Here is a 22,810-nt window from a genome sequence, read left to right as displayed (position 1 = left end):
GGGTGAAAGCCAACTGTGAAGAAGTATGGTGTACATCAGCAGCGGTGCTCCACGTTTGTCTGCGGGAGAAGAAACGTCTCTGACACGTTTGATCATATGGTAACAAGTCTCCGCAGCCTCCCCAGGAAACGGCAAAAGTTCGTGTCCGCAGCCTGGAATGAGGCTGGGGAAAGGCCTGGCTTTCCAGCTGTCGGCACTGAGCTGAAGGACCCCCGCTGGAGCGTGGAGGGTGGTGAAAAGTGGCTGTCCCTAATCCCTTTCCACTGCTCCAGGGACCGGTAACTGGGATGCTACAGACAGGCCTTGCCAGGCCTTGCTGCGGAGGTTTGATTCTAAACCGTGAAACAGGCTTATAGCTTGCTTTCTGAGGGGCTGCACAGTCCTCCTTGCTGCTTGGCTGTGATCACATTGCACTGCAGCAGGTAGTTTCCGAGAAACATTTGGCTGACCCGGCCGCTGGGCTGTGTATGCTTTTAACAGCCCAGCCAGAACACCGTGGCTGTTGGGAAAAGTTGCTCCGCAGATGACAGCAGGGATCTCACTTGCTGACCTTTTTATAGTCTGCTTTTTTGGCTAGAGAGTGTATGTTTTGTGCAGAACAGAAGCCAACACAAAGCATTTCTCTCTGGCCACATGTGTGGTTTTGCTGATAGAAATGTAGTTGGTTGGAATTAAAATCTCATACATCCAGTACAAGAGTATTCTTGGAGGAACAGTGCTTTGCAATGCAACTGGAGTAATTTAGGGGGGATGTAGGTAGATCTATATAAGATCTCCATTCTGGAAAGATAATTGTTCTTAAATAATAGGAAATGTATGTGTAGTCTTTTAGTTCCAGTTCACAGATTATAAGCACTATGTTAAAAATATGTATATATAAACACCATAATATACCTGCTGTTAAGGAGAGGCCTGTAAATAGTAAGAATGGCTGTGAGCATTGGGTAGGGATTTTTTTGTTGTTATCTGAGAGGGGAGTGAATCCTGAGGACACAGACAATTTCATGTGCAGCTCAGGGAGAAAACTGCTGACTGCTGCTTTTCTTCTCCGCTGTCATTAGGAGATGCATATAAACATTGCTAGGACAAAATTGAGGAAGTTTAAAATATACTTTCAGACCTACCCAGCAACTTTAGCGTAATATCTGTAAAAAAGAAGTTTACCAATTACGTGTTTCTTCCATGCTGAATGATAACTGTGCATTCACTGTCTCATATCTGCAGTGGAATGACAAGACCTGGCTTTTTCTTCAGTGTTATTTGATACGTGTTTAAGTCCTACATTATGTAAATATGCTGCTATTAGGGAAGAAAATGACATAAAATTGCATCTTTTCTCAATGAGGTTTTAAGTTCTTTCAGGAGCTTCTCTCCTTTTTGAAGCTGTAATAACGATCGTAATTAGAGTCCCAGTTGCTTAAGTGAGAAATTAGCATGTTCTTAAATGCTGAGCTGAGTCAAGTTCCTGGCGAGACCCCCTCCGGGTATCTGTCCTGCCCCAGAGCACATTCCCTAATACCAATTTGTGTTCCAGACGTATTCAAGAAAATCATATTCATTGCCACCTAGTAGTTAATCAGAGCCTTCAGATAGGCTTGAAATAATTTGCAGTCTGACTGCCAAAACCACTTGCTTCTGTTCATTTCCCATAATCACACATATGGTCACGCTCTAAAACTTAGCAGAGAGTGTCAGGCCATTGCCCAGTACCAGGACTGGAACAAATTCAGTCTGTGCGTGTCCCTCATCATTATGAATTTGTCACAAACACTTAATAACCACACCTCAGCCCTCCTTGGCCTTTCAAGCCGGAATGAAAATCTAATGGCTTCTGCCTGATATTTTCACAATCAAAAATGTATTTCCCTAAAGGTTTTGCTTTGTTTTCGCAGGTCTGGGCACAAATACAGATACCACGTATACTAATATGTATTCTTATTATCTGAATAAGATGTTAACAGATTGGAATAAATGAAGAATTTTAATGAGGCTAAAATACATCTCATTTTAGATTGATTAATTGTGATTTAAAAAGAACACCCAAATAACAAGAGGCAAAGAAAACTTTAACACTTAAAAAAAAGTCACTTTCCTGATGCGGAATACAGATTTAATTAAGTTCCAAATAAGCAAATAATGAACTGTAAGTGTATGATGTGCAAGAAAATATTCTGAACATATGAAATAGTACTCTCAGATTTTATAATCAAGATGTTGCCTTTCTGGTTTTGTGAAAACCACAATCCACAGTTATGTATACTGTTTGTAGGAGATGGATTCTGTCTCTCTTTATTTAAACTGATTTTGATGCTCTGATGTCTCTCTGCCTAACATGCTTCTGATGTGCTCTTGTTTCCACAGGCCAAGGCTGCAAGCACAAAGGAAGTTTGCTCAGTCCCAGCCAAACAGTCCCAGCACAACTCCAATAAAGATAGTGGAACCGTTGTTACCCCCTCCCGCCACTCAGATTTCTGACCTCTCCAAAAGGAAGCCCAAGACAGAAGATTTTCTTACTTTCCTCTGTCTTCGAGGTAGGACTCTTGCAGCAGCTTGTGGGTACAATCTCATTCAAAGAATAAGCAGCAGCACCACGTGCTGCAGAGCAGCTATACAAACGTCCTGGTATTGTGCTCTATATATTTATACATACATATATATTATATAATATATTACGTGCATTTCAGCTCCTGCAATTTGAGTGTATCTGGAGGAGCATTCAAGTTCATGGTTGTAAAGACCGGAAAACAAGGCTGGTAATAGTGCAAAAGGGAATTCTTCTAATTTTTAGCGCTCTGTTACCTTGAATGGATTTTCCTCTAGCTCTCTTAAATTCTCCCCACCCTCATTTGACTGTAAACTGAAGAAGTACTTAACTTTACCAAGTAATTATTCCTGCAATGTGAGAAATCTGGTTGGAAATTCTGCTTTTCTGCCAATTTGCTGTCTTTGCTGTTCAATCTGGGTGATGCTTTTCATCTGATGGAGGATGGAAGTATTGCCATTGTTCTCAATCATAACTGCCCTAAAAGCTGGATTGTTACCATGGTAATAATTAAAACATGCTAACCATTCCACTGTGCAAACCTAGTGAAGACAAGGTATCTGAAGTTGTACCGAGAGATATCCCACTTTCCCAGCTTATTTCATAGCAGTTGCCTAGGCTAGCTAGCTGGAGCTGTATAGTGCCATTACAGGGGTGTGTCTGCAAGCTTGCATGGCAGAGTTGGGGGTCATTTTTGTTGGGACTCTTCTTGCCCCTGTGCCCCAAGTCATGTCCTGAAGACAGTGTCTTTCATTTAAAACCTTACCTGTTATGTTGGATCTTGTGGTGTGTTTCTGTTTCGGCAGGTGCCCTCCGTCCCCTATAGTTTAGTTGCTGCTCTGTCCTTGAAATGCTGGCATGATACCTCTTGCTGTTATTTTGTTGTGAAAGCAGAAAGGGTGAAGGGATCTGCATTTATTACAGATAGAGCTTGTCTGCAGAAGTCTTCCCTAAGGGATTGAATCCTTCAAAGCTAGTTGCTCCCACTTGTGTTTCTGTGTTTAAGCTACTGTTTCTAGTTCTGAGGTCTGTGTTGTGCCTCCTAACAGCACTGGTCAACACCACCTGTAGTTTTTTCTTTTTGCCAAGACTGTCTTGCTGTAATGCAGAATGGATTTCTTTTTCTTTTTCTTTTTTTTTTTCTGTTTGTTTGTTTGTTTATTCAGTGAGGTATTCGAGTTGTAGCATCTTTAGAAGTAGTAACTAATTTAGACTCTGGTCTAAAATGAAGCCTCCTTCCTGTTGGGAAGGAGTGTTTGTTTAAAGGATTGCAAGGAGCAGAATTTAACGGAGTTTAAAGTAGCATCACAGTCCTCTGAAATTTAATCTGTGGAAATGTATTTCTAATTTAGTCTGCTGTGAGGTTGATCGGTCTGTTGGCAGCATGTCACTGCTGTGATCTGGGCCAACTGCCACAGTTGTTGGTGGGAAAATTCAGAAGGGTGTGTGTGTGTATGAGCACACATGGCTGCATTCACACGCTTGTTTCCACTGCTTGCTAACTAAGCATGTGTTATTTATAGCTTTGAAGGCACTTGCACTTATAAAAAGGCAACCTAAGTGGGGATGTGACTTATCTCCGTTTTCATTTCCTACTGTCTCTTAGTGTTCTGCTCTTACAGTGGAAACACAAAGCATGGGTACTTTTGTCCTATTTCAGTGCTTCTTTCAGAAGGTGTGGGTTTTTTTTTTTATTTTAATCAGTGGCTGTTTAGCTCTTGCACCTGTAATTTTCTTCTTTGTTATTCATCTGTGGAATAATTGATGTTTTGTACTGTCAATTAAGGACTCACAATTCATTCTAATTTCTTCAGTAAGCAGAAGTACTTGTATATTTCAGACAACACAGACATTCAGTCGCTAAGATCCCAATTATAATTATGTTAAAAACCAGGAGAGAAAATCAGCACCAGGAGTGCCACACATGGCATGTTCTTTATCTGGTTAAAGACACTGAAGAAAACCAGAAAGAGGGTCTGTCAGCCTCGTGTTCCAGCTCTCACAGTGTAGCTCCATCCCCCATTGTACAAAGCCTGCGGAGAACTAGCAAAAGATGGGGAGAAATCTTAGACATGTGGTACCAGAATGCATTTCTCTGGAGAAGCAAAGGCTGTAACGTGGAGGGACAGGGAGTGTGGTGGTTGAGATTGGTGTTAGCTTCTGTTTCTGAACTGTTGTGTCTCCTGAGGCAGTGCTGGCTGCTTGAAATTCTGCAGACAGCGGGCACTCTTGATGTCCCTGTTGTAATAAAGCCGATGGAAGCTGCTCCTTCATATGCTTGTGGGAAGTTCATGCAGCAGCCCCCTGTAGTTCCAGAAGGGACAAGCAAGTAGCCTCCAAGGACATTGGCCAGCTTGTTTTGGTGGTGCTCTTCCAGTGATACCTGGTGAATTTGGAGAGAGAAAGAACATCTTGCTTAGACTTTGCTTCAGAAAAGCTTGTGTTTTTTTCAAAAGGGATTGCTTTGTTTTTCAACCTACCTGCTAGGTTTTCATTGAAATGCTGAGGAGTTCGAATTCCTTGCATTGCCACAGGCCGTGGTTATTCTGTGCAGCCCTGGCAGTGTGCATTTGCGTGAAGTGAGACAGAGGACATGGAAATGTGCCACAGCACTCACGAATTCATGGTGATAGGATGCAAGTTCAGATCCTTGGAAATAATTGTAGTAGTGGTATGATGCCATTTAGTGAATCTTCATATTTATGTGAATATGTATAATTTTTAAAATCAGGGCTCTGAGCTCCTACTCCTCCTCATCATAGTCAGTATGTTCGTGGCCAAAGCTTTGCTCTGGTGAGAGAGTGTTCGTTAGGACCAGTGGGGAAGCAGCTCTGTGGTCATATATCTCAGCTTATACCACCACACCCAGCAGCAGTGTCACAGCATGGTGTAAATTTGTGGCACCGCATCAGGTTGTACTTTCATTTTCCATTTCTAAACAGAGAAGTGTAAAAATCGCAGCCACAACTGGAAGTTCACTCTTCAGTACTCTGTAGGGTTTACTTTGAGCAGCAGTTTGAATTCTGTGCAGTGGAGCAGGACTTTGATGCCATGGTTTGGAAACACGGCTCCCCTTGTGTGCAAGCTCCAGTATTTAGGAAGAAGAATCCCGTTTAACTGGGTTCCAACTACGTGTCAGAGAATCTAATGCTCCACGGCACTTCTATTTATGTATGTATTTATTTATTTATAGCGTCCTGTAATTTCAAAGGGAGGTAATTTAACCAAGATGACCTGCTTGATTTCATTATCAAGAATACTAGGGGCTTTAAACATATTTTTAATTAGAGTTTGTTTTTTGAACCTTCGATTTGACAATGCAATATGCTAATTACTTCTTATAAGGTAAGCAGGGTAAAATGAAAAGCTGTACCAGCTGATGAGTATCTGTGCACCCAGGAATACATCTAGCTGACCAGATTTGGCAAGCCCCACCTTCTCTGAATGATTTTAAAGCCTTCCTCCTTTTTCATTTTCATTTATTTTTTAATTGTGACCTAGAATTTCCAGCACAAGAAGGAAGGGAATAGCGCAGATATCTCTGAAGTGTTTGTCTGCGGTGTTCTTATCTTTAAATAGCTTGTTTGAAGGAGCCTGTATGCCCTTTGCCAGAGGCTTAATTAGTATCTTTCAGCAGTGCGTGTAGATACCGGCATGTCATCTGCATGCTGACACACAGCACCATTCACTTTTACTTTTTTTTTTTTGCTTCTGATCGAACTTTTCTTAATAGCTTCCTTTACAGTGCATTTAAGTTGCCTCTATTCTCCATAGTCATTTACAGTTTTAAAATATTGCAATTTGAGTAATACAGAGCTAAAAAGGGGAAGAGAAGGATGTCCCCCTGAGAAATGGATCCTTGGCAAAAGGTGATAACAGAAAGGCTATGATTAGGAGCCTACATTTTTAAAAGTTTTCCCATGATCAATTTTCTAATTAAGTCAGGCCTCTGGGACCTACATGCTAGAGAATTTCAGGGATTCCTAAATAAGGATAATTTAATTGAGATCTCACAAATGGAGTTTTCAGACTATTTTAACTGAGAAACACGTGACTGTTCCTTGAGTACTGCAATGATTTAACAACATGATGATTTATTACTATTGGGCAAAACCAAAATAGAAAACTTTACTAGCAGCATGCTTGTCCAAACTTCAGAAACCAGGAACTTAATCTCATTGATGCAGTCCTATTGCAATTTGTCCTTAGAAACCTTGTCTTTCTCTCTTTTTTTTTTTAACCACCTTGTTTAGGAGGTAAGCTTAGGGACCATAGATCCAATATTGTCTCTCCTGTCTTGTTTTCATCATTGCCTCCATTGAGCAGCCTCTGGGGCTTTTTTAGGTACCCTTCCAGAATTAGATGGGATAATGGGCAGATGCAAGGCAGGTGCCAGCATGGCAGGCCTGCCTGTCTGCTCAGGGATTGGGAAGAGGAAAGTTTCCAAAATACATCCTTGGTGTCCTTGTGAGTCAAAGGCTGCAGCATCAGTAGCCATTATTTGAAGCATCAACATTCAGAGGCAGCACATTACAACCTTGTGGTCGTGTTCATCAGGTTGGGATAAGCACAGTAAACAGCACAGGCATTTGATTGGGATGAAAGCAATGCAGTGAAATGCTGACACTGTCCAAAAATGTAAGGCTTTAAAGGCTTTGCAGTCTAGGCTAGTTTTTGTAATTCCAAAGTAATAGTATAACATAAAGGTTTAGGATGATTGGCTTTAAATGCTGGAGGAAGACATTTTATAGGTTTTGAGTTGTTAAATCATATCATGCTTGAGACTGAAATTTTAGGATGCACTGAAAATGCAAGCATAAGCTCTGGTGTGTAGAGTCCTCATTGCACAAAGCATTTAATAAAAACAAGATTGCATTTGGTGTCTGTAATCTCACTATTTTGAAGTTCTATTTTAAGGTTGGGGTAGCATTGAAATGTGAAAGATCCCTTCTGTGTGTGGGATAAAAAATGCATCAAACATGCAACCGTTTAGTCTGCTTATGAAGTGTGTTGCTCCCGTAGTGATTTAGGACATGAGGAATTTAATCAGGGCAGGCATGGAGCGGATGCTCTGTGAAGCAGAAGGTATGCAGAGGCTTCTCTTTGCTAGGGTGGGAGCACCACTGCAAGGCTGTCCCTCCAGCTGTGCTGCAGTGGTGTACATCTTGGCTGACCCAGGAGGTTAAGGAGCTGGAAGGGTTACTGGAGGCACGGTGGAGCAGCCTGCATGTGCTGCAGCAGGATCAGTGCCTTCTCTGGCTCCTCCTGGTTTGAGACCCCTTTCTGACGTTAATGATTCCAGTATTTACTCCTGCAAAAAGCCACAGGATGAAATTAGCTTGTTGAAATGGGAGACTAATCTTGTGGTTTGGTCTTTGTGTTTGCCAGAGACTTCCTCTGAGTCTCCAGGCAAGCTGCTTAGCTCTTCTGTAAAAGGAGGATAACATTTAACTCTGTGTAGAGGTATTGGCGGAGCTGGATGTTGATTATGAATAAGGTACCGACATAAAACCCGAGTTCTGTGGTTGCAGAAACCACGCTTCAAATCCTCAGGGCCCACAGTTCATAGCCAGGTGGGTAAATTTGTGTATTTTGGCAAAGAGGATTCCTGCCCTTCCTTCCCACCAGCAGTGTGTGCACGTGGTTCGGCAAGCTGCAACCCTGTGGGAAGGTTCAGTGCTCCCCAAGAGGGGAGTTTCGTGCAAGTGATGGGGCTGAGGATCTCTAGGGATTGAAAAATAGCTTGGTAGTTCTTTTCGGAATGTCAACACAGTGATTGGGAATGTACAGACGTGTCTTGTTTGTGGTGGAGAGGTTCATAAAGTCAGGGGTTCAAGTGTTTGTGGGAAGAATTGGTTTTTAGATTTGCCTCCATAGCCAGCCAGATGCGTGGAGGTATATTGCTTTGAGATTGTCGTGTTCTGCTTTGAAGTTGTCAGAGATGAATTGTAGATGTGAGAAGCGCTCTACTTGTTTTTTATTATTCAGTAGCCTGTCACTCTGGTGTGTGTTTTGTTAACTTTGGAAAGTGAACCTTTTATTTGTCTCCTGAAAATTCACGTGTTCCCCTCCCCTTATTGTATTTCCCTAAGAATGAAACCATTTGCTTTTGATTTTGGATTTAGCTCTACTGCTCTGAAGAACAGACCCAGAAGAAAATGGGCTTTATGTCATTACAGTGGCCATTACGTTGCCCATAACACTAAGCATTCTGTGATTTGTGCAGCGGCGCGGCAGACACGCTCTGAATTGTTTGTTTACGAGCTCTGTTTTGTTTCTGAGCTTGAGATGGCCTTTTCCTCCCTCTTGTTCAGGCACCGCGGAGCTCCCTCTGGGACTGTTCCTGCAGGTGGAGTGAGATAAGTGAGATACAATTGCTCTTTACTATAGAGTTTATGTAGTTCATTCTCTTTAAGCCTCGCTCTGTAAAATGGCCATAAAGTGTGGGCATAAATTACATTTATTCGCACTTCGGGGTCTTTACGCTGTCCTGTCATAAGGATGTGTAATAAATGAGAATCAGGCCCTAAATTTGAAGCACTGAGATGGCAGAACATCGGAGCGTTTGGGAGGCAAGGTTTTTCCACCTGTGTACAGCCCCAAATGGGGCTGTGTGTCAGAGGGAAAGCCAAACCTCTGGTCACAGCCTGTGGAGCTTGGCATGCACCATGTTTATCAGGGCAGGCTTTAGTCCCTCATACCTTGACCTGCCTTGTGCTTAAATCATTCTGATGGCTTGAATAGCTGTAAGAGTTTTCCAAAGCACATCTGGGTTATGTTTAATTGCTAGGAGAAAAAAAAATGGAAGAGTTGGAGAGAGAGCTGGTGTAAATAATTCAGGGAGAAGAATCCTCCCTGAATTTTACAGAAACCACAGCCCAAATTGTAGAGAAGGCTCTTGGATTGGGAGGATTTTTGTTGTGGTTGTAACATACCACGGTTTGAATCTTGTCCAGATGAAAACATTTGGTTTGTACTTCAGTAAATATTGCAGAAAAGCTGCCAGCTAATTCTGAAGAGTAATGAAATAGTGCTTTTGGCAAAGCACATGCACTTTCCGTACTTCTGATTCCAGTCTTCCGTTCCAGATCTGGAGTTTTTAGTATGTTTTGCTAGTCCAAGACAAAAGTTAATGTAGTTTAACAAGAAACAAAACATACAGTAATTTAGGAGGACAAATTACACATTGTCAAATTAAAAAAAAAATAAAGAAAAAAAGACCTCATTAGTCAAATAAAGTGTTTGAAAAAGAGAACAGTTTATTCTGTTAATCAGGCAGTTGTTGCTGAGTTCAGTGCATCTCACATACAGGTTGTGCCTGCTGTTAGTAGGAGGCTTGCATTTTGCACATGCAGATAGTAGCACCTTTCCCAGAAGGCTTCTAAAAGCAGCACCGTGACTTAAAAATCTGTATTTTGCTTTGTACTTATTGTTGTACAAGAATCAAATTGTTGTAGCAGAGGACACAATAGATTTGTCAACCTTTCATATTCATTAGGCAAAGTTTTTTGTATAGTTGCAGTAATTGTTTTTCCTATATAGTTAGGTTTTCTTTTGTGTTGTACTCACACAATAGAAGAGGAGAGAAAAATACTGGAGAGAATTTCAATAATGAAACTGCAGATACATGCAGAAATAGTTGCCAACAATACTTCAAAACTCATTTTTTAAATAACTGAATATCCTCCCTTTTTATTATTTAATAACAATTCATAGTTCATTGTAACCCTGATGAGCGAATTGAAAAAAGAAAAATCACTGTGGATGATTTCCTCTACATTTCTCACACGCGATGGTATCCCACCACACCAGGGGTGAATCCTGCTCTGGCACGTTGAGAGACGAGCACTTTGTTTGCTGGCTGAGCTTTTTGCATGGCTTACAGTCCGATGGCAGTTTGTTAGTCTTGCAGAGCCAGCTTTGGTGGCTTGGCCCTCCTGGCCTTGGCGGTAGTGCTTTTGTACTTGGCTGTGAGATAACGCTGCCTCGTTTGTTAACCAAGGAAAGGTGGGTGGCACGTGTCCAGATCAGGCAGTGGGTGGATGGCAGTGTCCGATGGCTATTGCTAATAAATAAATGGTGTTCTTCCTGCTTTACTGTAGTTGTTGCTATTTAATGTCAGTCCTTCTCCCTGCATTTTCCTGTTCCCGTTGCTTCAGCATCCTGCATCACCTGGTAGCTTCACCTCCCCAGTATTTAAAAGGAGATTATAAAAAGAAGGGGCATTAACTTTTTACTCAAGTAGACAGTGACAGGATAAGGGGGAATGGTTTTAAGCTCAAGGAGGGAAGGTTTAGATTGAATGTTGGGGAAGTTCTTCACAGGGAGTGGTGAGGTGCTGGAACAGGCTGCCCAGAGAGGTGGTGGATTCTCTGTCCCTGGAGGTGCTCAAGACCAAGTTGGATTGAGCCCTGGGCAACCTGGCCTCTTACTGGATCTGGAAGTTGGTGGCCTTGCCTGAGGCAGGGGGGTTAGAACTTGATGATCCTTGGGGTCCCTTCCAACCCAAGCCATTCATGTGATTCTCTGATCCTCTCTTAGCATCTGTGCCCCACTCTTATTCTGCTCTGCTGCTCCATGCCCTTTCTTTTGGCTTAATTTTTCTGCCATGTTTTCTTTTTCCCACCAATCACACTGTAATAGCTTCAGCCAGTTCTTTAGTGACGGCATGTGCTTTTAGGCAAATACGGATGCAAAGCAGATCAAGTGTCTTGCAAAAAAGTGCAGTTAGAGACCATGTGCCTAGACATCATCAAGACAAAATGTAAAACGTACGGCTCCTACAGGAGATTGGAAACATACTGTGTTTCATATTTTGTTTAATAACAGAGTGATATATTAAGCTACACGTTCAATAAGAAAAAGTGTGCATAGAAATTTTCCAAATCTTGAGAACTTTTAACATTACTTTGCCGTTACAGTATTTATTAATGGACTTTCATTTCCTTAGTCTGGGATTTTAATCTGAATTGGTTCCCTGATCTGATTCACCACATGGCCCCATAAAAAAAATTACTCTGACCAGCCAAGGTAGTGGCACAGGAGTGAAGAACAAGAGCCAGATGGGGTACATGCTCTCCGAGACCAATTCTGATGCCAAGAAAAATGTCTCAGCGCTCCTTGGAGGAAATTTCTTCTCAACTTATTTTCTAGATCTTTGTTTTCTAGATGACCACCAGGTTTATCCCATTTTCCAGACACCTGTTGATAGGAGTGAGGCTGAGGGTTCCTCACTTTCCCCAGGTGCTGAAGTGTTGGCTCCTGGCTCTCCACTTTCATCCATTGCACTTCTTGTGGTAGCAGCTGCCTGCACAAACTGGAGACTCCCAGCACAGAAGGAGACTTGTAAAAAGCAGTGCAGCTGCAGGCTCTCATAACTCTTTTGCAGATGTTCTGCTGTTTTCTTGGGGATGGAAAGTGAGGAAGTAGGCGTTGCATGTTTAGAGTTCCAAGACCTGACATGCGCCAAATCCTGGGTGTAAATATCCACAGCACTGGAGCTCCTCTTTTTTTGCTCTTTGTAATCAATTCTAATGTTGCTCTTTAGATTGCCCCATGCAGGCTTTTGAGAATTGTGCTTTGGTTCTGGAGAAGAGGAGATGGCTGTTTGTTTCTTCTCAAGTCTGTGTGCAGGACAAGCAATGTTCTTAACTACAGGTGAAGACAGGCAGAATTTACAAGGAAGGGCCATATGTTTTATTACACCAGCTGGTGGAGATTTTTGAAAAAGGCACTTCTGAGTGCATTCTTTTCCAGATCTCCAATGGTTGTAGGCCTGCATGGCTACAGTAACGCTACTTACTGTTGTTTATACAAGTTAGCCACTTGGAACAACGGCAGGCATTCCCTGCAGAGATGGCAACCTGTGCACATCCCTGTGCTAACTCAGAGAGGAAGTGGGATAGACAGGACAGGAATATTAATGAAGAAGGTGAGCGGTCACCTAGCTATGTGGTGATAAAGATAGTTTCAATATAAAAAGCATGCAAGAAAGCTTAAAGCTTTTAGATTTTTGCAGTGTCTTCCATCCATAATGATGCTCAAATAGAACACAAATGCCTGAGACTAGTATTTTCCTTTTTCTTTTTCCTTTCCTTTCTGTTCAGCAAGTCAACTTTAATAAATGTGTAGGAAGAGCCTGGGGGAGGAGGAGGGGAGGCAATGACCTGGAGTGAACAGCAGCTTTTCTGAGGTCTCATATTGCAGAGTGCTTAGATCAGTAAAATGAAGACTAGCAGGGCTCTCTGGTGTTACTGGACGTTGCTAGTCTAATTTCTCTGCAAATGTTCTCTCCAAACAGTCCCAGCTGTCCAAGGAATGTAGTTTAGCCATTGTTGTTCACAGTTCTTGATTGGAAAGAATTAAAAAATATCATTCTAGCTGAAGATGTATGTGCTGAGATTGCAACAATTGAATATCAGGAGCTAGGTAAAGTTTCCATCTCCTACACGGATTGGGTTAGACCTTTCTAAGCAGAATCACGTAGTACTGTACTTTATTCTCTACCTTCCCAAAACGAAATAAAAGAAGAATGAAGATTGCTGTTGTAACAAAACATTTGTGTTGCAGATGATAATTTTTTTTACTGGTTGCTGTTGAAAGCAGCTGTCCAAAGAGGCTTAGGGAAGTTTTAGAAAAGACAACAGAATAGACAGTGTCTCCCATTGAAGTGTTTCAGGAGGATGCAATTTCTGAAAGTATTTATATATCTAATTATAATAGATTTTGGTCTGTGTTTGAACCTAATTTTGAGAGATCCTCACAGGAACTTTTATTGCTGTTGCTTGTTGATGTCTCACTGTGTTGGTAGCGTCAGACATCGGATCCTGATTACAACTGATGAACAACACGAACTTGCAAAGCTGGTAACTTCTGAATCTGCATCACAGACCTGGCTACTTACATGGAGGAAGGACAATTTATTTTTCAGGCAGCACCACCCCAGTGCGACTGCCTTGTAGTCCTTTAGTGAGTTGCTGCTGAGATTAAAACTCAGTCCTATAGAGTCTAGTATAGGGATTGAGAGCAGAGGTCTTCACTTGTGATCAATATCCATGTGGCTTTACTGCTATTAGCTCTGCCTTGTGGATAGCAGTGCCCCATTTCTGTGAATGCCAGGTATGATCCCCTTGAAATAGCCACTGTGTGTCCCTCTGCAGCTCTGCATGTTCCATCCTTCCTTGGGTCTTTCCTCTTATTTATTTGAAGCAGATGTTCCAGTGGGTTAATTCGGTTAGCTGTTGGCAGTGGCAACACCAACCATTTGAAACCAAACAAAACACAGAATTGCTGTTTGAAAGAGCTTCAAGCCAAAAGTGATTGCTAAGGATGCGTCAGGCAAATAGTCACTACCTTGCGTTAGTCTGTACCCAGCTGTCTTTTTCCTTTGTCTTTAGTTACAGGGGAATTTGAAGTGATGAGTCCTCCTACACTTCTATAGATTTTCTATTTCTTCCCATTCTCAATTAAAAAAAAAAAAAAAAAAAAAAAAAAAAGTCTTTCTGTGAGTAAATAAGAGGCCCCTAGGGTGCCTGCCCTGCCTGGAAGAGCTCACTGACATCTGGGATAAAGGAAAGTATTTGTTGGTTGTTGATAGACTTTATGCATTTTAAAATAGAGTGTCGTAAGTCACATTATGTGTCCTAGTGCAATTCTGGGAAGCCTGTACGCTTGCACAACATGCAATTTTGTGCACAAGGTAGATTTAAATTACTGTCCTGTGTTATTGTTAGACTTGTGGATCCTCGCTTATTTCTCGCTGAATTGAGCGATGTGTCTTTTTGCACAAACAAGGTGTGCTAGAGGAAACATGTGAAGTAAGAGAGAGGTGAGAGGCAAGATCCTCATGAGGAGCACGGTGGAAATCAAGAGACCTTCCCTGTTTTCTGTCCTTTGCTAGGGACGTGCAAGGCAAATTCAAACTTCTCATTGCAAAGCATTGTGCGCAATAGTAGAGGACTACAAAGCACTGTAAAGTTTAAATGCTAACATTTTATGGTACTAGGAACCTAAAAATATTACTGGGGTGCAGGCTGGTTTGTAAATGCTTCTTTTTTTCTTCTTTTTGGAAGGGCAGTAAACTTCTGCTTCATACATTACGACTTCAGTGAGGCACTTAAACCTGCACTTGAAATTGAGCATGCACATTAGTCTTTTCTGAATACACCTATTAGTTAGGACTTGTAGCAAGACTGCTTGTCCAAAGTATGAATAGAATGTGCTTTTTTGAAGGGGAAGAAACCTGCTTTTCAAGCACATATGTATTCTGCTGGTAGAAGCAAATAAATAAAAAAAAAGTCTCCAGTTAGTCATGTGCTACTGTGACATTTCATCTCTGGGTCCCTCTATCTTGCTGTGCATAGCACTCAAGTACAGTATGATCGAGCATGGTTCAGTAAGTGAATGCAATGATGCTAATGAGCCATTTATTTCTAATGATCAGGTTCTCCAGCCCTGCCCAGCAACATGGTATATTTTGGAAGCTCTCAGGATGACGAGGATGAAGAAGAGGAAGAGGAGGAGACAGAGGACACAAAAACAGCCACAAACAATGCTTCATCATCATGCCAGTCAACCCCCAGGAAAGGAAAGACGCATAAACAAGTTCCAAATGGGCAAGGTAGGTTCTAAATGGTGCTGTTCTCCATTGATTTGATTGATATTGATACCACAGTTGTAGTCGGTAAAGGGACTGCATTGCTGTTGGCAGGTTTTTCTTAAAGTTATCTCTTCAGTTATTTCTTTGCAGATCAACAAAAACGGCATTCATTACAAGAACTTTCTGTCACAGTGTCCTCCTATCGTGTCTTGATAAACGGATCAGTGTGTGTCACAGCATCACCTAGTGTAAAATGGCAGGCCTAAAAGCCGTGCTGAGTACTTTCTGAGTGCTTCCACCTCTTGCAAGAGCTATTGTATCATAACAAGTCTATGCCCTGTTTGCCTGATGTCTTTTCAAAATGGATTCTGTGCTCCCTTTTCCCTTCCTCAGTATTAATTTTACCTTCAAAACCTTTCCTTCTGGTGACTGCTTGTTCACCTTCCTTCTCAGCAGCAGTATGGAAAGAAAGGTTTTTCTACAGGTTACTTTTTAAGAGATGGTTGTGACCTGTGCCTTCTTTTTTTTCCTTCTTTCCTGCTACTCTGTGCTCTGAAGAAGAGATGAATTGATCCCAATTACTTCATTATCTTGGTCCTCATCTCTGCTTTTCAAAAAGAAATTTTCTGTAAAGAAAGCCCTCGTTATATAAACCAGATTATTTTTCAAGACGATGTCTGAATCTGCTTTTTTATTGTTCATACTGCCTCAAATACTCACTGTTTGTGGACTGTTTTGCAGAGTGGAAAAGGATGTTACACCTAATAGTATTTCAGCTGTCATCTGTAGGCAGGTGCTTTAATGTTCTAAAAGCTATGGATCAAAACTTTGCACTTTGGATTGATTTTTATGTAAAACAAACAAAATAACAGCCACAAATTTCTGCATATAAAAAATGAGGTTGCACGTAAAAAGAACTGCTGCCTTACCATTTTAAATAGGATATATTGTTACAAAAGGAGCTGATCATGTTCCTTGAGGATGTCCCAGATGGCAGCCACTTTGAAATTAGCTCAGAACCAGAGACACCTGAAATCTTAATTGGGGGTAAGTAAAGGCAAACTTAATGAGCCATCTAATGGATTCATAATCTTCATCAATGTAGATCAGACTGAGCATAGGTGAAGCTGCTACTTTAATACATGTGCAAAAGACCTTTATAAAATACATAGGAGACAACGTGAGATGTTTTGACAAAGGTGATGAAACAGGAATTCCCAGAGAAGGCAGCTGCTGCTGCTTCTTCATCATTGTCATTTCCTTATTTCTTTTTTTCATTCTTCTTCTTCTTTTTATTTTTTAATTAATATCTCCTTACCCGGGGGTATTCCCATTTTTCAGTGTCTGTTATTTTGGTTGACAGCCAATAGTATTTTTGTTTCCAGTGAATAAAGTGGGTTCTGGTTGATGTGTGTGTCTCTTTTAAATGAGACCACACACAAATGCAGAGCAGGGGCGGGTGCACCAAATGAACTTAATCTAGCGTGAGAGTCTATTTTTAATGAATTAAAGTCTTTTGTTTTTAATGTCCAGTGCGTAGTTAAGTACTTTGGACCTGAAAATGCTAAGGATTTGCTATGACATACAACAACAAAGGTTCACAGCTTGATTAATGTCATTAGGCAGTGTCAAATGATTGAATTCTGCTAAACCAGAGCCAGAACAACTTTCCTGGGTGAAGTCATTTGTCAACATCCTCTTCTGACACCAATAGGGGATGTTACTGGGGTTACACACCAGACTAGCCCGTTGAGCCACCTTTTGGACAGCCAACTAAATCGAAATTGCCGAAGTGTGAGTAAGAAGCCAATGTAACACATGGCATAGCTTGCTGCACAAGTTTGAGTAATTAGCTGAACTAACTTGACACCTTCCAAGCTTATTATTTAGGTTTATTTCAAGAATCAGATTGCTACTGTGCTGTTTCTTCCACCTTTCTTAGCATTTCTAATGTGGTGTACTTGTATCTAACCATTAAAAAGCAGTGTAAAATTCTTGGCAAGATAAATTTTTAACCACTACACACATGGTCATCTGGAAAAGGAGTATGTAGCAACATGCAAGACTTCTTTCATGCAATATATTACTGCAGGCAATGATAGCATTGCAGTTAAACGGTTTTTTAAGATACTACAGCAGTTGCCACAAGGGAAATTGCTAGAGCTGCGCTCTTAAAAATTGGTTTCATGTCATTGCCAAATTCAACTGATTAGGCCAGGTCTGACATTTGTTAAGATAAGTTAGCAGATTAAGGCTTGGATGACATTGCTGGTAGTTTCTGCCTTGGCTAGAAACTTGTATTAGTTCTGGGAAGATCTCTCTCATGCTGTGAGTGGTTTTACACCTAGCTGTTGGCTTGCTCTTCTCACAGCTGTCTTTTTCACCTTGCTTAAAACTACAGTAAGCATTTCTCAATAAGACAAGGAGAGAGCATTGGCTACAAACATTCAGTTTTTGTTCTCTTGTAATGTAGAATGAAATGTGTTTATTGCTTGCTTATAGATTTAAGCTAGATGTCATAGATTAATTCAGGTCAGAGAAGACCCCAGGAGGTCCTCTATTCTTGTACTCTAAAAACCATCAGTAACTGTTCTGTCAAATTCAGCAATAACATTAGCAAAAGTTTGTGTCTTTATTTGTCCGTGTCTTTTGGGGAGGAGGAGAATGTTTTGGAAGCTTTCTAAAACTCAGTGTGCAATTTTGGTCCTAACCAGAATGATTTTAATTGAGTTAGGATTTCTTGCAGGGTTAAAATGGTGAGAGGCCAGAAAGTAATCAGCTGAATCACTTGGTTTTCATATAGCTGCAGACTTCAAAAGGCTAGTTTCTCAGCTAAGAAACCATATGAGCATTTAATTGGAAGAGATAAATCCATCTTACTGTTTCAGTATATTGAAGTGATATTAGAAGAGCTTTATGGAAAGCATGTCAAGGATGCATGTCTTTTTAAAGCACGTAGTTCCCTTTTAACTTAAAACCTCCTAAGTTTGTGGTGAATTTCAAAATCAACATATGGAAAATTAGGAATGATGTGGTGCATATTGCAGCAGATAAAACAGTAGTACCAGTGATTGCTGTAGTTGCCTCTTGAGTGTGGGTGTTAGGAACCCCTATAATTCCTTGTATTTAGAGCCAAGACGCCCAGTCACAGCATTCCTGTATGCTGCTCAGATGTTCATTCCCAGCTTGCCTTTTGTACCCATCTCAAAGAACCATCGGTCCATCTGAGCCTAGCTCACAGTTCTGTATGCTAGGAATTTGATGGAAGAACCCAGGCAGCTGCATTGGCTTAATGTATTTTTTCTTCAGTATGGCTGCCAGGTGTGGGGAGAAATTTCTCAACCACAGCCTGGATGATGAGGCATCTTGCCAGCATGGAGGAGGAGATGGGAAGTCGTTGATCTATTAGAAAATTAATCTTCTGCTAACTAACCTGCAGGGAAAGCAGGTTCTCAGCAAATGAGCTACGCTTCAGTTCCCTGGGGCGTGGGGTACCATGGCTGAGCTGCAAATCCCTGCAGCTCAGAGGAAATTCCAAGTGTAGGTAAGAGGGTAGACGTGGCTCCCTATGACTTTAAAACTAGTTCTCTGAATTCCTTATGACTAAATAAATCCTGCTTTGATTTTGCTCTGTGGCACAGCAGAAGGTTTTCTCCCCAGGCTCCTGAAGGAAAATGTTTGCAGGTGCCAAGTGTTTTGTTAGGCAGTCTGGGAAGTGGAGCTGGAAGATACGCTTGGGGATTTGTTGGGTTATCAATCCCATCAAAAGAGCAAAAGGGATAGGCATTGCTCCACTTGAAAGGAGTGGGAAGGGCTTGTGAACTGGAGATGGGCCTCAGGAGGAGCAACGGAGCAACATCTGCGGCACCAGTTGAGTAGACAACTTTGTCTAAAGGTTACAGTTCCTAAAATAAAAATCCTCAAGTAAGTTGATTGCAGGATTTGGTATTTTTGGCAGCTGTAGGGAATTTCAAAGGTTGAGAAAAGTATGCATTTGAGCCAGCTTACTGACTCCCCTGACCTGGGGGGGAGGGGGGGTCAGGTTGGGGGTTCTTCACCAGAGGGTGGTCAGACCCTGGAACAGACTGCCCAGGGCAGTGGTCATAGCTCAAAGCTGGTTGTCCTTGTGGGTCTCCTCCTCAGGAGATATTCTATGATTTTATGGTTGTATTATTTAAATTCTTCTTGTACTTAGGAAAACAGTGTTAGTCATCACTGTCTGTAACCAGACCTCTTTGTGAATGAGTCTTGTTTATCCAGGGCAAGCGAGATTTTAGTGTGTCAGAAGGCCAACTGTGTCAGAAGCGATTACTGATCTGTGGTGTGTTTTGTTACTGGTCTGCGTGCCTTGTGCCTGAAATGAGCGGGGGGGAAAACTGTAAAGATGCCTTTTTTTCTTAGGCTCAGATTTCAAAACAGATCTGGCAGTAGTGCACAGTAAGCAGGCATCACTAGAAATATTATACTCCATTTTAGCGCTGTCTTCCTCGCTTACCAAAAATGCTGGAGAATGTTTCAGTTCTCAATTTGCAATGGATAATTTAGCAGAGTAATTTCCTTACATGTGCAATAGCAAAGACGATGCTGGAAAAATCACAGATACTATTTTTTTCTTATTTCAGGATATAGTTCAATGCACTGTTTGTACATCTTTGGTGTAAGTGGTAGATCTTTTACATACATTATTGTTTTAAAAAAAAACAACACGCATTAAAACCCAACCAACCAAACAGAAAAACCCTAAATTAGATATCTGTAGGTGAGTACGTAAGACAGAGTCTTAGACTCTTCAGCAAAATTACTCCCATGGAGGTAAACATTTGGAAGAAAAATATTCTCTGCATCCAGCTAAAATGCAGAATGAGAAAATTTCAGGCGCAGTGCTACAATAGTTAATGGGTAGGCAATTATTTTGATGATTTACTGCCTTTTGTTGAAATACCATAGAACCAGTAATTGTTGCAATAAACATTTTGCACATTTAATTTTTCTGCAAAAATATGTAACATGAAAATTACCCGTTTTACAGTAATTTACATATTTAAAAATGCAAATCAGAAACAACACATTTGGGGATTTGCGGATTTTCAGTAGCTAGATGTATGACCTATGGAGAAGAATAGGGGAGCTGGATGTTACTCAAAAAAAATTGGGTTGTTAGCCTGGTGAGAGACTTGTGATAACAGATAGGCACTTCTTGTATGGACTTGCTGCTTAGCGAGTGGCCCTTTCGATGTTGTTTGTGTCATAATGGTTAGGTGAGAGTAATGAATCTGTGCTAAGATGAGACACTTGGGATTGAATTTTTGCAAATGGTGGCGTGGTGTCTCATACCAATAATCCTCCTTGCAGTAGCCAGCGTGTTCCTGCCTGTGAAGAGCATCGAGCTACGTTACTGATAGCGGCAAAAGGGAGCGCCGTGCCATCAGCCCCAGTTCTCCTGCTTGTCTTCTGGTTGCGTACAGCTAGGGAAATTTCATCGCCGAGTTGTCCGCCCACAAATGGGGTTAGGGCTTGAGAAGTGCTGAAACAGCTGTGCCGTGTGTTTTCAGACCATGTAGCACCAGCAGTGCTGTGATGTCCTTCTCCTGAAATATGCTTTTGCCATTGCCCATAAGTATATAGGTGTTGCTTGAGGAAGACAGTTCCTATCTCTGGAAGTGGTTTATAGACCCAACGCTCAGGGAAAACAATTGACAGCATTAAAATATTCTGTTTTATGGAAGTAGAACACTGTTTTAGTTCCTGCGGGAGGAGAAAAGAATTATTGCCTGGGTCCTTTAAGGCAGTTCGAGAGCCACATAAATGTTTTCACAGTGACTTAAAACTGAATTAAAGCCAGAGCAAGAATGTTTTTGTACAGTAACGGATACTTAATGCCAGAAAGTTGATTAATATTACATCTCTTCTCAAACATGATCTGTGTAACAACATGAGGTTTGCATTGGAATAGCTGGCTCGGGTTCACAAAATTGGCAGGGCTCCCTCTTCTCCTTCTAAAAACAAAACTTTTCCCTTTCACTCTTCCCTCTTTGTTTTGGACAGTTTTATGAATGCTCAATCACTTGCTTTACGCAGCACAATCTATGCTATGTACAGTGTATGTATATGATCCTTGCCTTTATTTTCCAGAACACAAACATACAATGGTCATATATCAGTGCTCGGCTCTTCCTTATGCTTAGGCTAATGGAGAAACTTACAGTAGGAGTATCTGGTACAGGAATCAGCTCAAGGAGGGTTTGTGAGAGAAAGCTTTGCCCGTAGAGCAGGCAGTTGACTGAACTCAGCAGTAGCTCTGCTGTTTGAATAGTGAAAGCATGATTATTGTGCATACTGTGAATGGACTTTGAGTAGATGGCTGAGTATAGCCTATAAAATATTTTATATTGTGTATTTTATGTGCGTGTATTTATTTCGGTGGATGCTTCAGAAAAATGCTGAAAATACAATACGTGTTTATTGCTTAGTGAGATGTCAGTTCCCTTAGTAAATGCCAAGTTAATCTGCAGTAATCGAGCATGTCTGTGGCTTTACATGGTCAAACTTTTTCTTAGCCATCATTATAGCTGCACCTAGTTACAGGCACAGTTTGCATTGACCGGTGCAGGGATTCTTTATCGTGACTTCAAATAAAGATACCTTGAAATCCCTGGATGGGATCCTGTTTGATTATTAGTGCCCAGAGTCCAGCTCCCCTGATGCAGAGGGAACTGTGCTTCATCCACCAGGGATCATGCTTGCCATAAGGTTTTGTTCAGCTGCCATAAATCATATCAGTGGTTTGAAAAAACCCCAGTGCTTGCAAGTTTTGAATGTAGTGGTTCAGTTTCTTTGTGTTTGATCATCACTGCTAACCAAAAGGCCCACAAGAATTTCACTATGGGACTCGTATTGAATCAGCTTAATAATAATAATGATTACTTCAGAGGAAGCAGCATTTTGCAATGAACATGTAGGTAAGTATGGTTAAAATGATATACTCTTGTTGTATTTGAAGCTTCTCAACGCTTACAGTTTGGTAGTATTTTTCATCATTTGTTTGTGGTGCTCATGTCTTTAATAAAAAGCTGTTCTGGAAATATGGAACTGGTTAAGGTAGAATAAAATGATGGTGATTCAAGATTCCAAAAGATCTCTCCTTTCACAGTATGAGTTTTATTGCTGGTGTGGGTTGTAGATTGGTTTTGTCTGTTTTTCCTTTTTTTTAATTATTTTTTATAAATGAAATTATTGCTTCAAGGATGAAACCTTTATTGACTGCTCTTTCAGAAGGAGAAAATGTAACTGGGAGCTGAATGCTGGATATTGTGCATGTCAGAGTTATATCTAGGATGGAAGACTGTAGTTGTAGCACATTTATATTTGAGCTCAGTAAAATTTAGGGTGCATCTTTCCTGCTTTACTAAATGTCTCAGAAATATTGAAGGGCTGGCAGACCTCAAGGGAAATGCAGTTTGCTGTGTAAGAAGACACAAAAGAATTAATAATCGTTTTATTCTTGAAGCAGATTTGGGCTCAGTGATATTTCATGCAGAGTTGTTGGTAGATGGCTTTTTTTTTTGTTTCCTTTTGAGAAGGGGATTTTTCATTCTTATTAACAGTTACTTTTATCAGTTACTTTTCAATGGTGATGCTTCATGGGGCACTTTTTGGTATTCTTTCCCTGG

The 22,810-nt window shown here is 41.1% G+C and overlaps 1 protein-coding gene across 1 annotated transcript in view; it reads left to right on the top strand.

Annotated features, from left to right (window-relative positions):
• Nucleotides 1-22,810, top strand: part of JARID2 (jumonji and AT-rich interaction domain containing 2) — a gene marked incomplete at both ends in the record, with an annotated part of 201,405 nt that overhangs the window by 140,728 nt on the left and 37,867 nt on the right. Inside the window, 2 exons of the mRNA XM_079533628.1 lie at nucleotides 2,362-2,531; nucleotides 14,985-15,161. Of these exons, the coding sequence (XP_079389754.1) occupies nucleotides 2,362-2,531; nucleotides 14,985-15,161 (347 nt within the window). The remainder of the gene's footprint in view (nucleotides 1-2,361; nucleotides 2,532-14,984; nucleotides 15,162-22,810) is intronic.

The sequence above is a fragment of the Tetrao urogallus genome (assembly GCF_951394365.1).
Source record: "Tetrao urogallus genome assembly, chromosome: 3".
Lineage (NCBI taxonomy): Eukaryota > Metazoa > Chordata > Aves > Galliformes > Phasianidae > Tetrao > Tetrao urogallus.
The sequence above is the reverse complement of the archived record's forward strand: the minus strand, read 5'-3'. Positions and strand labels throughout refer to the sequence as shown.